The sequence below is a fragment of the Acomys russatus genome, chromosome 7 (genome assembly GCF_903995435.1).
Source record: "Acomys russatus chromosome 7, mAcoRus1.1, whole genome shotgun sequence".
NCBI lineage: Eukaryota > Metazoa > Chordata > Mammalia > Rodentia > Muridae > Acomys > Acomys russatus.
In genome coordinates this window covers 66979575-67006018 of record NC_067143.1, presented here as the reverse complement: position 1 = coordinate 67006018, position 26444 = coordinate 66979575, and the positions used below count along the sequence as shown (strand labels likewise).

General features: G+C 49.0%; 1 protein-coding gene across 1 annotated transcript in view; it reads right to left on the bottom strand.

Moving 5' to 3' along the window:
• Xylt1 (xylosyltransferase 1) overlaps positions 1–26444 on the bottom strand; it is a 285739-nt gene that overhangs the window by 108991 nt on the left and 150304 nt on the right. Inside the window, exon 3 of the mRNA XM_051149273.1 lies at positions 5820–6327. Within this exon, the coding sequence (XP_051005230.1) occupies positions 5820–6327 (508 nt within the window). The remainder of the gene's footprint in view (positions 1–5819; positions 6328–26444) is intronic.

Here is a 26444-nt window from a genome sequence, read left to right as displayed (position 1 = left end):
ATCGCCGAAGCTCTGCTACAGACACAGATGTGCAGCCCTCTCCGAAAGCTTCCAAAACCACCCACTGCCGATGGTGCAAACCTGTTTTCTTAGCTATAAGTGGGCTGGTTCTACTTACTTGTTTGACAATGGCCAACTCCTCCTAGAACAAGAACTTGGTGAAGGGAAGGCAGCTATCTCCAAACGCCTTGTTTACAGTTCTTGTTCCAGCACCAGTATCTGGCATATGGTAGCCGCTAAATACACATTAGCTGAGTGCAAAAATGTAAGCCGCCCCATCTGGAGAGGGTTGGCATTCTTAGCAAGTGCTTCCAGAAGAGACCAAATGTACATCCAAAGACCACCTCTCTACCTGTCTCCACTGGAGACACTCCTGTCAGACTCACAGTCCTTCCCTCTACCCTACTGGATGCCAGGCGGGTACCAGCCTGCATCTTTCTCCCTATCTCCCATCCCCACCCTGCAACAACGTGAATGTCATGAGATCAGCCATTCGGCACTCTGTGTACTGTGTGGTAGGTGCTTATCGGGGACTGGGCATGGAGTAGTTTCTTGAAAGGCTCATGTGCCAAAAGCTTGGTCCGTAGTTTGGCGTTCAGAGGTGGGGATTTCTGAAAGGGACTGGCTCAGGATGGCTCTGCCCTAGTCAATTCATTAACCCACGGACAGACACTTCTTTTGGTGGCATCTTTAGGAGGTGATGGGGAACTGGAAGGCAAGGCCTATTTGGAAGGAGTGCGTCACTAGGGGGTGTGGCCTTGAAGGGGACATGTGCTCCCCAGTCCTTTCCTTTCCACCTTTTCATTCTGGTTGCCCTGGGTGAGCAGCTCTGCTCTACAAGCACAATGCCTCTCACACCTGCTCTGATGCTCTGCCCTGTCTTTCCACAGCCGCAAAGCAATGAAGGCAAGAAATGGGGACCACAAGCTCTGAAAGCGCCCCAGACAGACACCTTTCCTCCTCAGAGGTGTGCTGCATGGCCAGCAGGCTGCTCAGTGCATCCTTTGACTTAGTGAAATAGGCAATACTGAAGTGTGCTGGGGAAGATTGGTGTTCCTGTTCAAGGTGGGTTTCCGTGGGACGTTCTTTGGGTGCCCTACACTCTCCCCAGGCCTGTGAAAAGCCTGAGGATGTGAGATAGTGTTTCTTTCCTTCCCTTATCTCACACCACTCGTAGCAACAGATACTTGATGAACATCAATCCTGGTGCCAGGTGCTAGAAGAATCAACAGTTTTGTTCAAATTTATGAAAAAAAAAAAAAAAAGACGCTTGCCAACTGTACAACCCAAATTACTAGTATTCTCAAACTGCCTGTGACATTCCTGGCAACAGGGTCCCAGATGCTAGTGTCTCCATGGTTACTCGGGGGAGGGAGAGTTGCGGCAGTGCTATGGGGCAAGGTAGCCAGGGGAGAAGAGACAGGCACCCTTGTGCTCTGGGCCGGTAAAGCACCCCCACCCCCATCCCCACACACACCCCACCCCTGGGCTGGGCTGGCATTGGCTTCCTGGCATGCAGGAGCTTTATCCTTTTCCAAAATCCCCTTCTAGCCTTGAACAAAAGGGAAGCCGATTAGTCAGGCTCTCTAGGCAGAACTGCTCCAAGCTTCGGCTCACACATGCAGAGTGAGAGGCCTGTTCCCAATCTATAGAGGTCATTGTGAGCACACGGAGAACATCTAACCATGATCCTCTTGTTAAAAACAGCCTTGGTTTGAGAAGTGCCTATTGCTAAGAGAAGGTTCCAGAAGATGTGCTTATCTTGTTCCCCTTCTGCCCCCACCCCCGTGCCCCCTGCCCCGCCCTGCACTTGTTGTGTCACAGACAGGACACTCTTCTCTTCCTGTGCAAGCCCTTCAGCTTTGTTTTCGGGCATGTCACTTAGGGACCCACACACTCTAGTGACAAGTTTAAAAGGAGAGACATCCCTGGGGAAAGATGAGGAGGTGGCAGAGGTGGGAGGGAGGCAGACAGGTCACCTTTGATATTAGCTTTTCTAGACAGGCTTCTGGGCGGGCAGTGAGCCTCAGCTCTAACAGCCAAGTGCCTTAGGAAAGTCCCAGTAGAACTGTCTAGGCGGGAGAGCTGGGGCACAGTTGGCTATGGTGCCCTGGGACACAGATGTGTGGATTTTTCCTATTGTCAACTTGATTGGACTGAGGAGCACCTAGGAGACAAGGGAGGTACGCAGTCTCTGGGTGTGTCTGTGGATGGCATTTCCAGATAGGATTAGCTAAGAGGGGAAGGAGGCCCCTGATTGTGGGCAGTGCCATGCCATAGGCTTCAGGCCAAAATGGGTTAAAAAGAGAAGGTTCTGCCAACCCCCGCCAACCCACAGGCTCTCAGCTCAGGAGTTGCCTCTGCTTCCTGGCCACTCTGCTGTGAGCTGTTGAGCTTTGCCAAGCCCTCCTCACCGCACCTCAAGGGTCTGAGACTGAATCCCTAGGAGACAGGGGAATGAGGTAAAAGCAGGGTTGTGGCTTCAAACCTAGAGGTCCACGGTCCGACTCAAGACGCCCGTGGCCTTTTCTCTCGTAGAGTTATATACCACAGCACATGGGGCGGGTCAGTCAAAGTGTCTGGGGGATACTACGGCAGTTGTAGAGACTAAAGGATGGACAAGCAGTCCATGCAACTCTCTGGATGGCATGCAGATGTACATGTATGTGTGCATATGTACAGGTGTGCATGTGTGCGTGCATGCATATGTCTATGAGACTGCAAATACAAATTCATGTATTTGTGTGCATGTGCGTGTATGTGTGTGTGTGTTTGCACGCATGGGTATATGTGCACATGTGTATATGTGTTTGTGTGTAAGCATGTATGTGCGTATGTGCGTGTGTGCGTATGTATGAGAGAGAGGGGGGGGGGGGGGGCTTTGTGGCTGCCGTGAGTGTAGGATCAATGGGAGGAAGGGTTTGCTGGGGGTCTGGAGATGACTTCCTCTGAGGGCATACTTAGGGACAGGCCTTCCCACAAAACCCTTTGGAATCTCTCTCTACATATTCAGTTGGTGGACAGTCCACAGGCGTCTTCTCCCCTTGTACATGTGCAAACATGTAACAGGCGTCCTCAAATGGAACGAGGGAAGTCTTCCACACACTTCTTTCAAGCTTATGCTTCGCAGGAGGCAGAGAGCAAAGGTCAGAAGGGCAAGAATGCGCCTATAGAAAGCGAGCTGTCTCCAGAGCATCCCCTGGGCTGAGTGGGGATGAGGCTGAGGGGCAGGCAGGGCGGAGGAGCCGCAGGAACAAAGCTCTTCACCAAAGTCAACATAGAAAATCGATGCTCTTTCCTCTGCATCTGTCCAAAGGCCCTGAGGGATTGGCCTGCAGTGGCCATGGCCTGGGGGAGGCCCAGTGAACATCTCTGTGTGGGAGGAGGGATAGCTATGCTCCCACGTCGCCTGGTGTCACGCGTTCCCTCCTCTGTAGCCCCTTTTCCTCACATCATAAGAGATATAAAAGGATCACTAGGCCGAAGCCAATCCCTCCCAAGCAGGGGGAATTCCGGGTGTCACGGTTTCCAGAAGGGAAGGCAGTCTCCCTGTGGGGTGTAATTACATCCCTGCTTTCCGCAGAAGAATAGTTTATGGCTTAAATGCTATTAATTGTAAGCCATTCTGTTTCATGGGAAGTTGTTCATTGATAACTACCCAATTAGAGTTATTTTGCAATTAGTCTATTCACAGTAAATTTACTGCAAAGGGGAGGCCACGGTGCAGGAAATTAAAGCACCATGGGGCTGGTGTGCCATGTGTCTTAAATGCCAACTCCATTAACCATTTTGGAGGTCCTGGGAGGGCAGGGCCACCTTCGCCAAGATGGAGGCAGCCAAGCCTGCAGGCAGCCTCAGTGAGTTCACACCAGCTTGCAGATATCTCAGCATAACCAGGAGGATCATGGAAAGCTCTGCTGTGTGGTGGTGGCTGACTGTGGAGTAAGCTGAAAGGTGAATATTGGTACAGTGCGCATCACTGACCAGGTGCATTTGTTGAACTGTGCAGTCTTTGAACCCTCGGAGATGAATACAACACCAAGGTACAGAGAGGGCGGGCAACTTGCCCCAAGTCTTATAGCATGTGCAGAGGAAATCCGAGACCTAACTGCAGGCGCTCTAATCTCACACTTAGCCTCTGCTTCATTGCACCCTTGTTTCTGCAGCTGACACCCTCCCTTCCCCCTTGTGACTATACTGAGAAGAGGGGGACACAGCTCACAGGCAGCTATACTTCTTTGGGGCGAGTACAACTTGAGCTGAGGAGAAAATCCATGTGCCTCCTCAAGACCAACAGACTTATGTAAGGGGACTCAGAGTCTGCAACCCAAATCCTAACACCGGCTCTGCTGGTTGTCAGCCGCAAGCCTCTACCCAAACCCTAAGCATGTCTGAACCCCAGTTTCCTCATGGTGATAAAAACCACAGCATTGTCTATTCAACTACGGATGATCCCTAGCACAGTGATGGATGACTTAGGACTTTTCAATTGGATACTGTTGGGAACACAAACCCACCCCAGCACCATCCTGCTTTCCAGAACTTTCATTGCAACATTCAGTAACTTCCACAGTGCAACCAAACACGCTGCCTTAATGTAAGCCTTGCTTTTGTTGGCTTTGCCCAATAGTAGGCCGAATGAAACATTTTAGGTACATTTAAGGTGGACTAGACTGAGCAAGGACATTCCATAGGTCAGCCATATTATGTGACTTTTTGTATTTATGGCATTTCTTTTACAAGCTAGGAAACAGTCTGAATCCACTGGAACCTAAGCAAGTGTACTGTTGTTTGTGTGTTTGCTCTAAGAGCTGACTCCAGTCATTGTGATAGAGGTGCCCAGCCCAACACCCATACAGATTTGTTGCTTGGCCCTTCATGGAGCAAGCATTCAAGCTCTGTATGTGGCAGGAGCCATGCTATCTTGGTTCAGACTTCCAAAGCGCCTGCCCCCTGCCTGCCACTGGCTAAGAACAGCTCTTGGAAACATTGTATTCCACTTAATTATTGCTGCACACTAAGTGCCAAATGCAATCAAGAACACAGACAGGAACCACCTGGACCACACAGACGATCTGGAAAGGAGCATCTTTCTTTTTAAATCTGTCTATTGAACAGGAAGCGTTGCATAGACACACATCTGCTGCTACCAGCTCAAAAAGTCACGCTGAACTTGACAAAGAAGGAATGGGTGAAGGGCATGCTAAGACTCCCTTTCCCATCTTCCCTTGGGACATTTGGAGTTTGGGGCCACAACCCATGTAATAAACTGTATGGGTACATACAGCCACGAAGAGGTGTCCCTTGGGGTCCATGGGGTGTTGGGTACCAGGTACTACAAGACCCATATCCAGTGATGTCCTGTCTCTTATAAGAAACGGTATGGTGTTTGCTTATAGCCTGCACATCCTCCTGTATGTTTGAAATAATCTCTCGGTGGCTTACAGTCTTCCTTATGTAACGTCAGGGCTGTACAATATTGCCTAAGTAAAAAAGTTGAGGTTTTAACAGACTAATTTGTGTTCTGTCTCCTGTAGACTGTGAATTCCAAGACAGCTCTAAACATAGCACAGCACATCTGTAGACCCTGAGATCATGTCACGATGCCAAAGTTGAACACTTCTGCCAAAGGGATTAGGTTAAAATACTAAACACATGTAGTATGATTTTCTAAAAACCGTCCTTACAGCATGTGGCAGGAGTTCAGAGTCCCAAGTTAAATCAGATCCTGTGATCAGGGTTTGCGATTCAACGTGGCTATATTGAAAGGGCCTGAGGAGGCAGAGAGAGGGGGCCAGTGACAGGAGAGAGTGACTTACCCTCCAGGGGACAGAATCGAGCCACCTTCTCTGGCATTAGCAGTCCCAGCTTGTGACGACAGTAGGTTTCTGCAATCTCCTGGCGGCAGTGCTTGGACTTAGCGCGGGTCAGTGCTGATATGGCCTCCTTGCCAGAGATGTCACACTTGGGAGCCTGGTCAGACTTGGTTTCAGGAGACCCTCCGCCAGCAGTCTTCCTGGCATGGCTGTGCTTTGCAAGGTCTTTTCCTTGGCTGCTGTTACCTGTGGCTTTTTCTCGAGGAGGCAGCACCTCCTTGGGGCCTTTCCCCAGGACTGACTGGCCCTGCCCTTTGACCTGGGCCTCTGGCTTCCTCTGCAAGCGCTCTTTCTGCCTGCTGGGAGGCTTCTTTGCCAGTTCTGGCTGGTGCTTCTGGGACCTGGGGGCAAAGTTGCTGTTGTCCACATTCTCAAAGTCCTTGGGGACCGAGTTCTCATTGTTGCTGTCGGTCCGAACTTTTTCTTTGGGCCGGTGAGAGAAGTAGCCATCCTGGAGAATTAGAGAAACAGGAAGTTGTCACTGAACCACACTGGCAAGCAAGTTGGCCCATGAGAGGGCGACAGGTGGGAAAACCTGAGGCAAGATCTCCACTCTTCTCTCATTGGCTCAGGCTGTGGAAATAGTTTTCCTTTCCTGCTCTGTCCCCCACAGACACTAAAGCCTTTCCTTGCTCATGGTGACCAGCACAATGACTCCGTTCTCAAAGAACCCCGGCTCTACTTCACTGTCTGGGGAAAATTCCCCCCGGGGCTTCTGTGCAAACGGCAGCAGCAGAAGGTGCTGCAATGGGATGTACGGTAGAACTGGAGCCCTCAGGACACTTCATAAAGGAGACGACGGCACAGACTAATGTTGTATACATTGCATTTAGGACAAGAAAATCTATCTGTGCCTAAAAGAGAAAGTAGGCTCGGGCCACTGTCAATTCCATAAGCAAGACAGCAAGCCTTTTTTTTTTTTTTTATTTAGTTCAAGCTAACTTAAATTTTTATTCACAGTGCAGCCAGTGCCAAGCGAGCCTGCCTGGCAACGAGTCTCAAGAAAGATGCAAACCTGTGACCTTTTGCTTCCCTCATTACACTGGGGTCAAGTCCATGGCCTCACTTGTCCAGAGAAAGTGCTCTGCCATGGGCCTACAGTTCTCCGTCCTTTTTATTTTATTTTATTTTCTCTTTTACTCTGAGACGGAGTCTCACCAGGTGGGCCAGGCTGGCACTGAGTTTTCTCTGCTCCAGTCCCTCTGGCTAATGGTTGATATCAGGAGCTGGCTGTCGTCAGTCCAACATGGCTTACAATTAACCCAACCATCTCCTCAAGAGATGTGGTTACCATGGGTCCTCAGGCTTGGCATGGTCCTATGCCCCTCTGCCCACCTCAGCTGCTACTCAGCTGCCATGGGAGGTTCCAGTAAGAGGAGGAGGAAGAGGCTCGCCTCCTGGAATACATTGTCTGCGGACACTTGACAGCTTCTAGAAAGTCCCTGGGAGGCGCAGAGAAGGGGGCTCAGGTGCTTCTGGAGGCCTGAGGACTCCATCCCGCTGCTTTCTCTAGTGACCACAGTTCTGCCTCAGCGTCCTCCTATATTATCTCCTTTAAATTTTTTATTTCATTGCTGTGGGACTAAAACTTCAAAAACATTGAAAAAATTATGAGATCTACGTAATTGCGCCTCCGACCTCCTTCCTTTAAAGATAGGATTCCACTTCTGAAGCCCAGGCTAGCCTTGAACTTGCTATGTATGCATGTATGCACATATGTATGTATGTATGTATGTTTTATGTGCACATGTGTGCAGTACCCTTGGAGGCCAGAAGAGCCCATCGGACTCCCTGAAGCTGGAGCTGCAGGTGGAAATCATGCTTCCAGTATGGGTGCTGAGAGCAGGGCTCCGGGCATCCGCAAGAGCAGCAAGCTCGCGTAGCTGCTGCGCCATCTCTCTGGGCCCGCAGCGTTCATCGTGCTGCTGCACAGTACAAGATTCTTTTCTCAGGAAAGTCTGAGTAATATCACTCTATATGTATGCCATAGCTACTTTGTAGATTTCTCTGTCAATATAGTAAGGAATTACCACACCTACACCATTCCCAGTTCTTCATATGAACCCAAAGAGGCAAACAGGCCTCACCGTTTCCCCACTAAAATAATCCCCTTCTTTGCCCCCCAAAAACAACAAAACAAAAGACAATCTAGGAGCTGGACACGGTGGTGCATGTCTGGAACTCCAGCACTTGTGTAGAGACAGAAGGACCACTGATTTCCGGTTCTCCTGGGCTACATAGGAAGTTCCAGACAGGCCTGGGCTGCGCCCCAAGACTCTGACTCAAGAATGATCAACAGAAGCACAGGCAAGCACCTGAGTGTGGGGCCCCAGGCCTGTAACCCTAGCATTTTGAAGGCAGAGGCAGGAGGATTGCTGTTGTCATATCAGGCCAGCTGAATGTATAGAATGAGTCTCAGACCAGCTTGGCCTACAGTGAGACCCTGACTCAAAACCCACAAAATATAGACAAACATCGCAGCGCTGAGCATGGGAAGTGGACACCAAGTTCCATTCCTAACCAAGATGCTATTTGCAATTGGTTCCTGCTGAGAAAGAGTAAAAAAGAGTCACTAGAAATACCCACCACACTCCAGAGAAGGCCCGGGCCAGGGGTCCTGTCCTCATCCTGTAGGTTGCAACCACTTTGACAAATCTCTATCCCCCAAATTATTTACATTACAATCCATAACAGTAGCAAAGTTATAGTTATGAAGTAGCAAGAAAAATAACTATGTTCGGGGTCACCACAATATGTGGAACTGTGTTAAAGGGTCGCAGGATCGGGAAGGTTGAGAGCCACTGCTATGCCCAGGAGCAGTTGATCCGTGTTAGCATACTCCATGTTTTTTTTCTGTATATGTGTGTGCACTTTTTGTTTTGTTATTTTGAGTGTGTGTGTGTGTGTGTGTGTGTGTGTGTGTGAGAGAGAGAGAGAGAGAGAGAGAGAGAGAGAGAGAGAGAGAGAGAGAGAGAGAGAACAAACATGCAGTTATGTGTGTAGGGAAGTAGGAAGGGTTTTGGAGGAGTTGGGAGGAGAAAGAATATGATTTAAAAAAAAAAAAAAAGACTGGGCATAATGGCCCATGCCTGCAATCTTAGCATTCAAGTGACAGAGGCAGGAGGATTGCCACGTTAGACCTGGCAATCTGGTCAACACAACCAGGTACAGATAAGCTTGTATTACACAGAGAGACCATCTCCACAAACAAATCCTTGGGTAATCTCCTATCAGAACCCTAGAAGGTGTCCGTAGAGTGTTTGGGGGCACAGCGAAGCAGGAAGAACAGACCTAACCAAGGAGAAGAGACCAGACACAAGGAAGCTAAGCAACCACAACAGCAGTGCAAAGTGACTCATTGTGCCTCAGATTCCTCGGGAACACAGATATGGCATTTACCTTGTGGGTAGTTTGGTGAGGGTGAATGTGCTGGAAACTTCTGGAAGGTTCTTCCCTCTCAATTAAGGTAGGAGGAAGAATGTGCAACACACACCAACTATGTAACAACTTTACTAATTAATACAGTGCCTGGGGGCTGGAGAGATTGCTCAGGAGTTAGGAGGGCTGCTGAGAAATCGTGGAGACTGGAGTTCTGACTCCAGGACCCACACATCATTTCAGGCATTCTGTACAATCTGTAACCCCAGATCCTACAGGGAGGAGACAGGAGTGTCTTAGGGCTTGCTGACTTCCTGTCTAGCCAAGAAAGAATGAGTCCGGGTCTGGGGAGAGACCTTGCCTCAAAGGACTGTGAAGGACACTTGACACCTTCTCCCAGACTCCCTGTGAATGTAGAACCGAGCACACCCTCAGACAGATGTTTACACACTTATGCACATGTACACACACACACACACGCACACATTTACACATAAATATATCTTCCAAAAATATTTTGTCTTAATTTCCTCTTTTCCATCTGTCTCTACCGGTGGACGCATTGGGTACGACTTCTCCATTTAGAAAGACCATGTCTCTTTTATTTGTAGACAACCCAACACTCTCACCTTGGATTATCTATGCAAATGCAACCCTTTGACTTGTTTTTATTTTAATGTACTTATTATAATCATTGTTCATTCAAACATTTGCACTCATCTCGAGTCTCAGAACTTCTAATTGCTCCTGCTTTGCCTTCCCTCAAAGCTGCTGCTGGAATCCATTTCTATTCCAGAAGAATAATTAAGTGTACTTTGCCTCCACCCCCATTTAACCTTGGGATTGTTTAGAGCCGATTTTGATCAGGTAGAAAGATATGGCTCTCAGAGGCAGGCTATATGATCCTGGATACACACACACACACACACACACACACACACACACACACACACACGTCTTTCCCTACCTTTCTTTTGGTCTCTAATATGATCAGACTTCTTTTAGGTCAATTGAATCCCAGTCCCTGGGTCCTGTTTCTCAGAGGGAAGGGTGGTAGCTGTGACTCCCCTGACACCATCCATGCATTTAGGGATTACAGCCTTTGTTCTCGTTGCTTGTGTGGGATGAACACTGGGTACAGAGAGAGGATTAGCCATGTCTTGCTTAGTGACTGACTAATTTTCTCATCTGTAATAAGATGGGTCCCACATGGGTTTTGGTCAACACTGTCTGAGTTGGTTGTTAATCAATGTGATTGGCTAGCAAAGTTCTTTCTCAGATCATTGAACAGGAATCTAATAAAGCTTAAGAGAGCAAGGATGAACGCTCTAAAGGATACTGGTGCCATCCCAGCTACAACCTAGATCACTGCCTCTAACAGAGTGTTGGTGTCAGAGGTCAGAGGTCAAGCAGAAGAGTCCATTCCTCCTACTTCCATCTTCTGCTCTTCAAGCAGATACAGACTTTCACATCTCTCTGTATGATCTGAAAAAGTGTCCTCTGACATCCATATCTACACCATGGCAGGCACACTGTAACACACACACAGAAGCATGCCCATGGCCACACACACACACACACACACACACACACACACACACACACACACACACACAAACAAATAATGCAACGTGGCTAAGCTAACCTAATATGGTTCTCTGCGCATGTGCTGGGCCCCCACCGAGAGCCCTGAGATCTGTGTAGGGATTGTCAAAAACAAACTATTCTTCCATCATTTCCTCCCGGCTCGTCCTTTCAGAAGTGCACACAGGCGTTTTCCATAAACTTCGTGACAAGCAGCATCCCAGCATGCAGGGAGCAGAGGCAGCTGTGACCCCAGCTCCCTTCTGACTGGTTTTCTGACATCTTTGTGACTGGTTCATTATGTAGCCCAAGCTGGCCCGGAACTCACAATCCTCCGGCCTTAACATCCCCAGGGCTGGTGTGACAGGCCCGAGCCACCTCACCTGGCACAGATGCCCCCTTTCTAGGCAGCGACTTTACTGAGTTCTGAAAAGGACCGGAAGGCTCCACCGGTCTCGTTGGATCTCTGTGGGGCAAAGCTGCATCTTTCCACTAAGATTTCACCTATATGGAAGAGTGATGGGCTTGAGTGTTGTTTAAAGTGAACCAATCAGCAAGCATTTTGGGAATGGCTCTGTATAAACATCTGTCATCAATAAGTGATAGGTGTGAGGAAAACTACTGGAAGGATCCCGGGAACACTGGAAGGCTTGAGGGGGCCTTGAGAATAGCTGTGAGACAGCTGTACCCCTACACATCTGCTTGTGGGTAAAATTACAAAGCCCAGTCTCCTCACTCTTCTATCCTCCCCTCTCCTTTACCCGTCCTCTCTCTTCCTCTCCTTTCCCACTGGGGACTGAACCTAGAACTTCACACATACTAGACAATTGCTCTACCACTAACCTACAGAAACCCAGCCTGTCACCCATGTGCCTGTGAGTGTGTGCAACACAGGCACACACACATCCATGCCCACGCTCACATATCCCCTACACACACTTTTAGAGATAAGATCTTGTTAAGTTGCCCAGGCTAGTTTTGAACTTCCTCTCCTCCTGCCTCAGTCCTGAACTGTGTTCCGAGAGGGAGGCTGGCCTGAGCCCGACAGGCCCCTCCATCCTTGGCCAGTCCTTCATCTTTCTCAAGACCTCAACACTCCTTTCCAGAGACCAGAAAGACTGAAATGTTCCACCTGCTCAGAGCTGCCTCTCCATGATGGCTCCAGTTCCCTTCAAGTGCCTGGCAGTGGCTCAGTGGTTAAGAGCACTATCTGCTCTTCCAGAGGTCCTGAGTTCAATTCCCAGAAATCACATGGTAGCTCACAAACCATCTATAATATTATTGATGCTGCCCTCTTCTGGCATGCAGGTGTATATGCAGGTAGAACACTCATGCCGATAAATAAATAAATAAATAAATAAATAAATAAATAAATAAATAAATACTCCCTCCCATGGCTAAGTGGGCCAGTGGCACAGGCCTATTATGCCAGTTACTTGGGGAACAGATTATAGGTTCTGCCTAGACTTCAAGCTTGAGTTTCAAGCCAGCCCAGACAAGTAGCAGAGTCTCTGCTTCAAATTTTAAATAACAACATTGTGAAAAGTGTTGGAAATACAGCTCAGTACAAGAGAGATTTCCTAGGATGTATATGACGCATTGGGTTACATTTCTTGCACCATAGGAAGGAAGGGAGGGGAAAAGGGAAGAAGAGAAAGAGGGAGGGAAGGAATAAAGAAAACCCACCTGAAAAAAAAAATCTGCTGGCTCTGGCCAACACATGAAGGACAGCCCAATGTCCAGCTGAGAGGACAGGGGGTTAATGTCCATGAAAACAAGGACTAGCAAAGCCAGGTGAGTGCCACACGAGACACAGGGGCCACCTCTAGGGTTTTCCTGGTATTTGGAACTGTTTGGTTTCCTGCCTGCCCCAAGGCTTGATCCTCTTGCTTCTGGCTGCCTTGCTCTCCTTCCAAAAGGCCTAATCACCTCTGGACACATCCACTGAGCTCGTCTCTGTGGCGGCCTTTTCTCCAGTCACAACAGTCATCTCTGATAAACTCTGATGGCCAGCATCTGGCTCTGCCTGGGCTGCAGCCCTGGGGAGCTGTTCCTTAGGGCTGAAAGCTGCAAAGCCCAGAGGACCTGCTGGTGCAATCTTTGCCTGAACCCTCTTCCCAAGCCTGTCAAGGCTCGGGGGAACTTATAGCCCCACATTTTCTAGTCTTTTCCATGTTACAGGCGTGACGACTAGCACACACTATCAGAAAGGAAAGCAAAGGCAGCATAGAGGAAGAAACCCAAAGGAAAGTACCAGAAAGACCAAGTACAAGCTGTTCCTATCCCTGTCAGCCTTCCCTGCCTCCTCGCCTTTATTTTTTCCTTCCTTTCCTTTTCTCAGAGGCTTACTATTTGCACAGCCCTGCATCCAACTCATGTCCTCCTAACAAAGCCTCCACAGTGCTGGGATGACAGCTGTACACCAACATGCCTAGATCCTGGAACACTTTGTTTAAAAGCTTACATACGGGAGGCTTGTGGGGGGCGGGGGGCAGAAATGCTTGGCAGGCAGGCATAGTGAGGGCCTGGTTTCTGATCCCCAGGACCCACTGAAACAGCCAGGTATGGCAGTGCCTGGTACAAATACTCCCTGTGGGTGCGTGGCAGTGGAGCTAAGCAGATCCCTGGAGCTCACAGGCTAGTCAGACTAGGCATCTCAGTGAGCTTCAGGGCCACTAACTATGTTTCAAAATAAGGAAGGATGAAGACACTGGATGTGGACATTGTCACTCCACACATGCACACACCCACAAGTCTGATTTGGAACATGGGCTCAAGATTGATGAAATCATATCGCAATGGGGATTTAAAAAAATCAATAGATCCTTAACTGCACTTATCACAAAAAGGTTACTATGTAAGATGACGGCCACGCCGGACTTTGTCACAACACCCAAGCAAATATTCTCAGTAAAATATATTCCAAAACCAACCAACCAACAAACAAATGAAAGAATCTTAAAAGATAGGTCAGTGGTTGTCAGTAGTCCAGCCACATGTCTGCCCATGAGGTCCCTGTGGAAAACACTAGGAAGGCAGCCCTTCACATCTGTTTGTGTTGACTGTGCTAAAGCCAAGGCCAAGATAACCAAGCTCTAGGCCACTAGGAGATCACAGGCAAGGTCAGAGGCGGTGAGAATCTGACATCAGAGACCACTGAGGCTGGAAAGCCAGTCCAAGGAGGAAGAAGGGAGAAGGGCCCCACCCAGACATGATGACAGCCACGCCTAGTAGGGGAGCTGGCACTGCACATCTTTATGTTGGCGCCTTTTTACACTCCATGGAGGTGGCAGTGGAAACGCTGGCAAGGACACCACACTAGTCTACACTGAAATGGCGCCCCTTCTGAGTACCAAACCAGTCACAGCGGTTAAAGCTGGTTACAGCTGGAGAGGTAGGTTGGGAGGGCGCAGGCGGGGAGGAAAGAGTTAACAAGGAAAGGCTTCCCAGAGGAAAAAGGGCAAAAGCTATGGGAGTCCCACAGCAGGAAAGTAACAGGCCCTGCTACACACAACAGGGCCACCACAAGCCCTGCAGCCTGTGTCCATGGCAGGGTGCAAGGAACATTGCTTGGGTGCCCTGTGTGTATTTTCAAAGTGACCCCAGCTCTGACAGCATCTCTGTTGATATTCCTGGAAGAAGGTAGCCTGGTATGTGCCGACCTTTGGCATGCTGATGTCAACTAGAACAGCTGCCTGGTGGCCTCAGATTCAGCATCCCTGTCTCCATCGCCTTTTCCTTCCCTGGCGGGCCCCCTTCCCTGCACCCCCCAGTCTAGGCAGATTTTAAATCTCAACACAGCATTTGCCCCCAGGGTCATCTTTCCCTTGGTGCCCTCCGATGCCTCTCTTGCTTCCACCCCTTATGTGTCTGCTCAGTCTCAGCTCTCACCTTTCTCCACAAACTCCTGCCCAGGTCCCTGTGGGACAGGCACTTAAGGAGACAAATGGGTCTCCAGCGGATGAAAGACATCCCTATCCACAACTCATCCCTTGCCTCTGAGACTCCTCCCCCTCCCCTTGCCACAATCTGGGTGATAAATGGCAAGCTGGTGAGCTCATTACCACAGCCTCAGAGGAAACACTCGGGAAGCTTGCAGTACCAGTGAGGGAAGACACCTGTAAATAACGAAATATAGAGGCATGTGCGCGCGTGCGCGCGCACACACACGCATGCACTACACAGACATATACACAGTTATAGATATATAAAACACACATATACATACCCAGACATACACACATGTACACCACATAATGCATTACACACACATGCAAATGTATATACATATGTACACTATACACACAAGTATATACAAACATGCACACACATGCACATGAGCACAACACACACTCCAAAGTCAATGTTATTTCATCCTGAAAGCCCAGGCTAATTGGGTTAGGGAAAGAGGAAAAAAAGAAAAAGAAAGAAAGGGCTTCATATCGCCAGCCATGTGATTTCAGACCAAAACCTTCCCAGTAGCTGCCAATAAATTATTTTTACTGTGTGAAGGTACAAATGAATATGCCACCCTCATGCCCTAAATCTCCTTTATGAGTCGCTGCTTGCCTTGGCCCACCGACCAGAGCCAGGGGTTTCCAAACATGTTTTCATTGGCTGGATTCCCACGAAATGCTGCGGCCTCTCAAGCTGCTCCCTGCACAGTGCAGGAGCCCCGTCGACCTCCTGTTTACACCCGGGCTTGGGCTGGCAGAGGCCGTGTCTGTGTCCACAGTGACAGCTACGCTCACGTCCAAGCTTTTTGGAAAGCCTCCGCATGGCACATGAGGAGATGTGACCCTGAGACCAGATGCTGGGACGGCAGGGGATGTGAACTGTGAACGTGGAACTAGGTCTGCCCCTCCTGATGAAACAAATCACCAGGCCCAGGCCCTGTCACTGTCTACCAAGCTCCAGGGTGGAGTTACAGACCTCGCCTGAGCTCACTTTGTGTCACTGTCCCCAAAGAGAGTGCTGGTCACTTCCCGCAGAAGCAATGTGGTGGACTGTCTGTTCTTTATGCTGCCCGAGCTGGGAAGAGCTATGCAGAATCTCAGGGAATGTGACACTCTGGGGGACCACTGGGCATCATACAACAGGGTGATTCTGGAGCATGCTCCACCTTTGGTCTGCTGGATTGAACCCCATCCTTGACACTTCCAAGCTGTGTGATGCTGCCACAGTTCATGAACTTCTCTGAGCCAGGTTTTCTTCCTCTGGCAAATAGGTGTACTAACAGCTATATGCTAAAGGTGGGTGAGATGCGGTGACTTTGTCAGAGCGACAGCACAGATCACATCAACAGATGTGACTGTCAAACAGTGACCTCTCCTGTGTCCATTCACAGGTACTTCCTGGGTGTCCAGGCTGAGCCATCTGGCACCCCAGGCACTGAGGATGTCTGTGGGAGTGAGACAGGCAGAGACGCCTGCTCCTGGGGCATTATATACAGTGGGGTGGGTCCAAACAACCAAGCCTTTGGGGTTCTATAAGCATTACCATCGTTATTTAGAAAGCTTGGGAGGCAAGGCCCCTGAAGTTCCCCCAACAGGGTCAGGGGCAAGGACTGTTGTCCTAGGGTTAGAACAGAGGCTGGCTGCTTGGGCATCAAGTGAAAAGGTGGGCTATTTCAGCCACCTTTTGCCTATCCGTCCCAGAGACTACTCTGAGAGAAGTGTGCCCTATGCCTTGCAGGATGGGAGGATGGTTCATAGTTGGGAAACGTCAATGCTCAAAAGACTCTGGATCTCTCTGTCTCTGTCTCTGTCTCTGTCTCTGTCTCTCTCTGTCTCATGTGTGTATGTGTGTGTGTGTATGTGTGTGTGTGTGTGTTATGCATGTGTACTCATCTATGTATGCATATGGAGGTGACTTCCTCCATACTCTCTCCTTTATTTTTTGAGACATACTCTTCTTTTTTTCAAAGATTTTTAAAAATCAATTCATTCAGATTACATCTCAACTGTTATCCCATCATTTGTATCCTCGCATTCCTCCCTCCCTCCCGCTTTCACCCTATTCCCCTCCCCTAGGTCTATGACCGAGGGGGACCTCCTCCCCTACTATATGGTCATAGCCTATGAAGTCTCATCTTGGTAGCCTGCTTAGTCTTTCTCTGAGTGCCACCAGGCCTCCTCACCAAGGGGAAGTGGTCAAATATGGGGCACCAGGGTTCATGCCAGAGTCAGTCCCCATTCTCCACACAACTGTGGGGAAGAGACACACTCTTACTGTCTGTTTCAACTCTGGTCTTCTCGGTTTATAGGTGTGCATCACCACATCTGGATTTTACATGGAACCTGGACTTAGGCTCTGAGCTTGTGTGGTCAGCACTTTATCCTTGGAGCCCTCTCCCACTCCCTGGTAATGTGCCTTTTCTTTTGTGGCTAGCTAGGCCCGGAAGTCTGAAGTCTGGCTGGAGTCAGACAGTAGATGTTCTTTAAGCCTCACAGGACTTACTTGTGAAGTACCCAGCTAAGGTGGCTCTGCCCGTCCTGAGGGGTCACAGGTGGCCAGGCCTCTGGGTGGCACCTCCCATGAGCCTGGGAAGCAGGCTGCTACCTGCTTGCTTCCTTTGCTATTTGTTACAGTCGCATCCTGTCTTCTTCTGCTCTTCTCACTCACTTGGCTTCTGGTCAAGCAGCTCCAGGCTCTTCCTTCCTCAACATCCCCAGTGCTGAGACTTTACATGTACATCTAGCAGTTTCGTTTAGGTGTGATTACTGGGGATGTGAACACGGGGCCTCGTGTTTGTGCAGCAAGCACTCTTCTATTGGGCCTCTCCCTCACTCCCATCTCAAATAATTTGTCCCTTGGATGAATGACATAGGAAAAGCTCACAGTGTTTAGTGCCCTGGCTCTCAACCATGCCTCTCTGATGGCCTCATTGGGAGCTTACACACTCCCAACCCGGGAGCTACCCATTTGGTGGATCTGGGAGTTGCGATACCAGGAGACTTCTGGGTGGTTTGACTCGGGAGCAAAGGGTGTGCACATCACCAACTACATCCCCTGTCCTTACTAGAGCCACTCTTACAGCTTGGGGATGGCTTTGAACCAGACACCAGTACAAGAGAGGTCCAGCCAGAGCTGTCCTGCTGGACAGCAGAGGATGCAGCCGGCGCAGGGAACATCATGCCTGCTTACAGCGCAGGCTGTGGCTCTGCTTAGCAATACAGTACTCTAGACTTGTTTCTATTGACGGACTAAACATGGTGGCCTAGCATAATACCGTTTCCTAAAGCATTTGCTCTTTCCTTGATTCATTCTCCCTCTGGATGACTCAAGGTTTTTAACAGTCTTCTGTGTCTATGTTCTAAATGTTCCCAACGACCCAAAGGTTGAAGATTTGGTCCCAGTCCAAGGAACTGAATGGAGGGTGGGGCCTTTTAGAATGAGGGGTACCCTTAGGGGTGCTTTCTTGAGGGGGACATGGGGACCCTGAATTCTTACTCCATCTCTGCATCCTGACTACCTTGAGGTAGACAGGCCTCCTCTGCCCCTATGACCTTACAGAGACCTGAGATGTGGTGAGCTATGTGCCCGAGTAACTGTTATCTGATGTCTCTGAAATAATGAGACAAAATAAGCCTTCTAGGCTAGTCCAAACTTTTCACATTGTGACATAATCCTGTTATCTACAAAGTGCATGCTCCAGAACCACATATTAAGTTTGAAGAAAAAGTGTCTCTCTCTGTCTCTCTCTCTCTCTCTCTCTCTCTCCCTCCCTCCCTCCCTCCCCACCCCTCTCTCTCTCTCTCTCTCTCTCTCTCTCTCTCTCTCTCACAACACACACACACACACAACACACACTACACACAAACCAGAGAAAGAGAGAGAGAGAGAGAGAGAGAGAGAGAGAGAGAGAGAGAGAGAGAGAGAGAGAGAAATAAGTAAATATAAGCTCAGCATTTTCTTACATTCACAGCCTTGAATCCGGCTGTATTTGTAGTTATTTGAGGGCTGTGGGTGCCACACACCTTAAAAAGGGGGATAATCTTAGGTATTTTGACACAACAGTGGACAGTGGTTAACAGAGTCCCCTCTGCAGCCCCATACAGTGGTTACATGTCATAGTCAGCCCCACACTGTGTTACACGCCATAGTCAGCCCCACACTGTGTTACATGTCATAGTCAGCCCCACACCGTGTTACACGTCATAGTCAGCCCCACACTGTGTTACATGTCATAGTCAGCCCCACACTGTGTTACACGTCATAGTCAGCCCTACGCTGTGTTACACGTCATAGTCAGCCTCACACTATGTTACACGTCATAGTCAGCCCCACACTGTGTTACACGTCATAGTCAGTTCCACATTCGTGGGAAAACACAAGGAAGATTGGCCTCTGTGCTGTTTGATTCTGCCTAACACCTGTGTGTCACAGTGTATCCCCCACCATGAGTAAATACTGTGATCATGATTTGGGTTTTAAGAGACCCCCCTCCTCACCCAGTGCCACCCACTTTCCTTCTCATGCCTGCTTTTACACTGTCGTTCCATTCCCAGGAGCCAGGGGATGACAGCTGTGTCACACTAACCACTTTTAAGACACAGCTGTGTGGAGAGCAAGGGGACAGGGGAAGAGAAAGAGAAAACAACCTTAGAAATGATTTCTGACAGGCGACCAGATACATTAAAATAACAACGTTCAGTTTGTCTTGCTAGCTGGAGGCAAAAGTCGGCTCAGGTGGGACCAGAGGCTGCAGGCTAAACACAGACAAGGCAGGCTGAACCTGCACTGGCCCAGTTCTCTGAAGGATGCTGGCTCTCCCAGATTCCGTCATTAAATGGTACCCTGGCGCCTCAGCTCAGGGTCCTGCTAGGAGCAAGGAGGATGAGGTCTAAATCTGTAAGGGTGGAAATAGAAAAGGGAAAATTTCGGGGTGGGGCTGTGTGACCTGGCTCTATGCAGAGCCTATGAAGTCATTATAAAGATGTGAAATTCAGGGTAGGTAACTCAGGCAGGTAACTACTCAGGAGGCTCAGACAAGAGGTTTCCCATCAGACCCAGCCATATAGCAAGACACCCCTCGTATCAGTAAGCCTTCTATTCTGTAAATAAAAACGCCGTGACCAAGTCAGTTCACTGAAGGAAGGGTTTAGTAGGGCTCATAGTTCCAGAGGGACGAGAATACATCACCAGCACAGTGAGAAAGCATGGCAGCAGGGAGGCATGGAGCTCGTACCTGGAATCCCAAACAAGAAGCGGAGAGCCAACCGGGAGTGCCATGAAAGCCCTGTCCCTAGTTACGCGCTTCCTCCAGCAAGGTCACATCTCCTAAGCTGCCCAAGCAGGGCGACCCACTGAAGATCGAGTATTCAAACGCCTGAGACTATAGGGTACTTACCATTCAAGGTCCCACACGCTCAATATAAAATAAAAGGGCTCAGGGGGCGTGGTTCAGTGGTAGAGAGCACACTTGCCTAGCATGCACGGGCCCTAGGCTCCATCACCATCTCCTCCCAAAGGAGAGAGGAAAGTAGAAGCTAAGATGTACAGTAGGATCAGGGGACTCGTATCCTTACAGAAAGCAAGAGTCTTACAGGATGCCACCGTGGCAGGGTGTCATTTCATCCTCATGAGCGTCCCCACATGCAGCTACTACTCTTGCCAAGTCCATTTAACAGATAAGGAAACTGAGGCAGGGGAATGATCACTGACCTTCCCCTAGGCCACACGGGTGAGCAAGCAGCAGATCACAGTGTCAGTTCCAGGGAACTGTGGCCTCCCAACACCCTGCACTGGACATACAATGCTGAATTCTTCAAACACCTGAGAAGCTCTGTGGTCCTGCCTGGCTGGCTGGAAACAAGAGCACAGCCTGGTCTCTCTTGGAGGGAGGGAGGAGGCACCTTGCGAAGGGAGGGGCAGCCGAAGCGGGGCAGCAGATGCTAATGCTCTTTGCTGTTTCCATATGCTTTTCTCTTTAGCTACAATAAGGGAATTGTTCTTTAATGTCTGTTTGGAGCTTATGCTCTGGTGGCCAGAAGCTGCTGCTGCCACCCATAGGAAGGACACAGAGGGCAGCTGACTGGACCATCTCTTCATATCTCAAGGAAGAGGGAAAAGGGCCAAGAGAGATGTCTACCACACCATGACTCAGGCCTGTGTGTGTACACACATGTGCTCATACACACCCACAGATGTGCACACATATGCACAAATGCTTATATGCACAGACATGTGTATGTGCAGGCACAAATACACACACACACACACACACACACACACACGCACGCATGCATATGCTCTTGCAGGTGTGTGATGTTCAATTTTTTATTTTTTGTTTCTTTGGTTTTGTTTTTCAAGACAGGGTTTCTCTGTGTATCCTTGACTGTCCTGGACTCTCTCTGTAGACCAGGCTGGCCTCGAACTCACAGCGATCCACCTGCCTCTGCCTACCAAGTGCTGGGATTAAAGGTGTGTGCCACTACTGCCCGGCCAATGTTTAGTTTTTAATTGTCAGCTTGACACAATCTAGAATCTCCTGGGAAGACAGTCTCAGTGAGAAATGAGCTGGGTCAGGTTGGCCCGGGGCTATGGCTGTGAGGGATTACTTAATTAAGTTAGTTGATGTGAGAAGACCCAGCCTACTATGGGTGACACCATTCCCTAGGTTTGTGTCCCGAGCTATATGAGTGGAGAAAATGAGTTTAGCACTAACACACGTGCATTTATTCTCTCTGCTCTTGGCTTTGGATGTGATGTGACTATCTATTTTAATTTTGTGCTACCTTGACAGCCCTGTGATGATGATGAGCTATATAACACGGAATTGTGAGCCAAGCAAATCCTTTCTTCCTCATTGCTTTTTGTCGGGGTATTTTATCATAGCAACAGAAATGAAACTAATACAGAATGTGTGCATTCGTGTGGACACAAATGCATGCACACATCCAACACATGTATGCATACATACACACATGCATAGACTCACACGTGCATGCATACACTCAAAACATGCATACACATACACACAGGCGCTGTCCTTACAACACACGAGAAGATTCTCATGGAATCTTCTACATTCTTAAGTCTTCATAAGCCCCGAAGCATTATCCTTCCTGCTCAACAGTAAGAATTAAGCGGAGTTTAACAGTTTGCCTTTGTACCAAAAGGAAAACAATTCAACCTCAAAAATGGCCCTGCCCTGCTCCTTGGGTGTGAGGAAGGCTTGAGTCCTACCTTCAGTCTCACAGTACTTCGAGGCCCTTGGGCACCCAGCCCTGACCTCATTCTCACAGAAGTGGTGCTGACAATAGTGATGACAGTCTTAGCTTATTCAGCATGTCACCTGCAGCCAAAGGGGCCTTGCATGCTCACCCAGTAAAGGAGCACAGTGAGAGAGGCAGGCCCCTGTCACTGTTCTCGTGACTCTGTGCTTCCTGTGCAGTTCAGTTCAGTTAACCCCTAAGTCCAAGTCAGCATCACAATTATTAACCTTGGGCAAGTGTGTTCTACCATCACAAAGCCTCAGCTTCCTCATCCTTAAAATGGGAGGAAGCGCCATCAACGTTGGTTGATTTACTGTGTGCTTACTGCCACAGGCAGTACGTTTTCATTTGTAAGTGCTAATGTAGGTCCCCAAGTTCACTCAGAAGCCTCTGAGTGCTTTCTCAGCAAATGCCATCCCAGATGCTGAGTAGCAGACAAAGGACTCAGCCCTGCCTGAACGTAAGGCCACGGAGCAGGAGACAGCCACAGAACAAGGAAGATGAGGGGTTAGTCGGGGGATTCGTGCAGATAGGAAAGGCGAAGCCAGAGATGGCGTTTCAGGTGGGGACCAGCCAGGTAGGGGGGGGACCAATAACACCTAAGCTCCTTCCACAGACAGGCTCCAGGGAGAGTAAGCTAGAACAGCAGAGTGGGCGTGGGTGGGAAGGAGAGACGCCTGCCCCTCCCTCGCCGGCGAAGCCTTCGCTTATCAGATTCTCACACTTCTCTAGGCACTTTACACAGGCTTTTTACTGTTGTTGCTGCTGTTGCACACGAACACGCTGGCACACTTCCTTCTCGGCTCACAGATAAGGAGACCAGTGCTTGGAGAAGTTAGGGATGTCAAGCACCATCACCGCCACCCAGACCAGAGCACTTTTACCCACTGCAGCTTTGTGAGAATTACCAAACAAAGCAAAAGCCAGAAGACAAATGGCTTCCATCGCCCTGGATCTGATGGCTAGATTACAGGCTGAATTTAACACCCACTGGTTCTGCTGTGCAGTGGACACCCTGAAAGACTGTCTACGGTCACTATCCAGTCCAGAAGCCGAACACTCAGAGTCTAACCGGATGTGGTTTCGGTCATCCAGGTGTCTCGTCACCCACTCAGCCATTACTCACCTTTTTCTTAACTCACCTCTCTCTTTGCCGCCCAACCCCCATCTAAGGCTGCTGCTTTATAAATGCCCACTCCTATACACTCAAGGGGGAGACGCTCAGAAGACTGGCAGATCCTTCCAGACTAGCCTGTGCCCCCAACCCCCAAGAAGCTGAGACCCCTTCACCAGTGTCAGAAGCCCTGTGGTTGCAGAAGGCTGCGCTATGGAGGGAGAGGCAACAGTTAGATCCTTGCCACCGACAACGGAGACAATAGGGCCTATTTTCCACCCCAGTCATGCGGTCACTTTTTACAGCTACCTTTGCTGGCCCTCACTGTCCGGCTACAATTTGGCCATCCCAAAAACTACACTCCAGGCTACTCCAGCTGGGGACTCTGCCTAGAGCACTCAGGGGCCTCCGTACTCATATGCACATAAAGAGCCTGTTCCCACTGTGATGGGATCCTGAGTCTTGAAGGCAGGGAGTCTATAAAAAGGAAGATGAGTGTTGGGACAGTGATCTAAGAGCCCACATTTGTTGGTTATGTCTTGGAAAGCCCAACACCGAAGAAGCACCTGCATGCGCCAGGCACTAGGTCAAGCACAGATCTTAAATCGGGGCCCTGGAATGGATAGCTGCCCTGGTCCCAGCATAAAAGAATGGTAGCAGAGGCGACAAGAAAAATCTACCACTAGAAAACACATGCAGAGACACGCCAGGTGCTTGGAGGGCTGTGGGCAGAAGCCTAGGACACGCACACGCACATGCACGCTGCACACATGGGCTCCAGCCAGGCCCAGACCTGTGCCGTGCTCACCCTGGGCAGTAGCGCTTTGCAGACCTACAGTCAGCTCATTGCTCAGCTCTTAGAATACAGGTTGGTTATAAAGGTCATTTTGTCCAAAGGCGGGTGGCAGAGGGAGCCTGCTCCTGTCCACAGTGTGGCTTTTCGTTCACCGACAAAGCCCCCATTGCTGTTCTGTGGTTATGTCTAAGGTATGTGCCCCTGGAGGATGAAAGAAAGGTTGCCTGGAGGGGGATCCAAATGTCCCCAGTGAGATTTTAATTACGGCCAGACAGAGGCCTATAGAAGATTGGCAGAACCTTGCTGAGCTCAGAAGAACCATCTAGCCATCTACAGAGTCAGAGCCAAGAGATGATGAAGATCCTTCACAGTCTCACCTGGGAGTTTTGCCTGATTTGCTAATGTACCCCAAGCATACAGCAAACATTTCAGATAAGGAAACTGATGCACGGAGAACTAGTTGATAATCTGAAGCCACCAATCTAACAAAGGGTAGAGGCAAGACTCTGTACCATTTTCATCTTAGAGCCGTAAAGGTGGTCACAAACACGAGACAGCACATCTACTGTAAAGGACCAGCTGGAAAAGGTTTTTATAGATGACACAGTCTCTGTCATAACTACTCACTATATCCATCAATGAGCCAAAGCAATCCAGAGCTATATGTAAACAAACACACATGCTGTTTGAATAAAACTTTATTTGCAAAACAATCTAAGGGCCAAGTAGGACTATGAGCAAAAGCTTGCTGCCCCTTACTTTAAACCAGGACTATAATATTTCCATTCAAGACTCTATTCCACCCAAGAAAGTTTCATGTGACCCCCCCGCCCCAATTTAAGTTATGAAATAGGTATATAAATCAAATATTTACTATGACAAAGTCATGAGAAATTTTATTTTAAAATGGTTCCTTGATATACACACCACTCTAGCATTTATTAAAAACAAAGTTCAATTTGCATATGAAAGAGATGGTATGCTTATTTATTTTTACATTAAGAATTAAATCTTGGCTGAGTATTGGATGTGTTAGCATTGCAACACCTTTTGGAGTTGATTAAGATGTTGATTTTATAATTGCCAAAACTAAGAAGGCTATTTCACATAAACACAGTCCAATATTGCAGAAAACCATTTAGGGCCACTTCAGAAATTTCTAGAATCCCTGTTCTAATCCCAGGCCCAAATCACTTAGCCTTTTACAGTATTAGAGTCATGATTTAAACAGAAACTTCAGAACCCAACATGTTCATGCTATCATGACAGATATAAAGATATGCTAATTCGTTACTTTTGTGCCTAGGAATGACGGTAGGTGCTTGCCTGGCAGGCAGGAGACCCCGGCTTCCACCAGTAGCACTACATGAAGCCAGAGGTGAGAGGGCTGGGATGAAGGTACAGGAACCCCAGCACTTGGGATGTGAAGGCAGGAAAATCAGGAGTTCTAGGTAAGCCTGGGATAGTTGAGACTCTGTCTCAAAAAGGAGAAGGCAATTGGAGGGGAACCAGGAGGAGGAGGAAGCAGCAGTTGCCATGGCTACCATGGGTCCAGGGCTAGAAACCATCTCCCTGCACCACCAGTCCTCCTCTTTCCTGCCTTATTTCACGTTCCCTTTTCTCTAGAATTCCCAAGTAACACCCTTCAATTATCTTTCACTATTTCTACACTTCTACAGTGTGACGCCTGTGACATGTGACAACAGACTCCAAACTTGGTGGCTTTGTTCTTCGAGTGTGTGTGTCGCTTGGTGCCCAAATCTCACGGATCCGTGTCACTTGCAGAAATCACTTTGACTGATATGTTTTCCCAATGTGAGGCTGACTGCTCTCTGAATTCTCCAGAGATGGGAATTTTTTTTTTTAAGTGATGATTGTACTCCACGCGAACAGTCCAGCATGCTCACTGTGACGGCAGAGTGCAAACCATTCCTTATTCAGAACGTTCTAAACCAACAGTTTGGGTTTTGTAGAGAGCCAGGTTCGACTTGCTCTCAGGCATGTTTATCACCCCCAAAATAAAACCCTGACGTGAGGTAGAAGTGAGTGAGAGAGAACTGGCACGAGACAACACAGGCTGCAACTCTGGGGCAGCCTCTCAGCAGTGAAGGGAGAAGTGTGTGTGTGTGTGTGTGTGTGTGTGTGTGTGTGTGTGTGTGTGTGTGTGTGTGTAGGACAGATGTCCACAGCAGGTGTCTCCTCTTTCTTGAGACAGGGCCTCCTGGTCTCCTCTTCAGTGCTGTAATTATAAATGTTCACCACCGCACTCAGCTTTTATGTGGGTGCCGGAGACGTGAACTCAGATCCTTCCGCTTATTCAGCGAGCACTTTACCAATGGAGCCATCTAGTTGGCCACAGTTTTATTTTTCCACCTCCTTCGAGTGCCCCAGCTAGCTGTCTTCTTCCCTCCAATGCCAGGCTTTGTTGGAATCTGAACTTGGCTGTCCCTCCCTCCTGACTGGAAAATGAAACAACA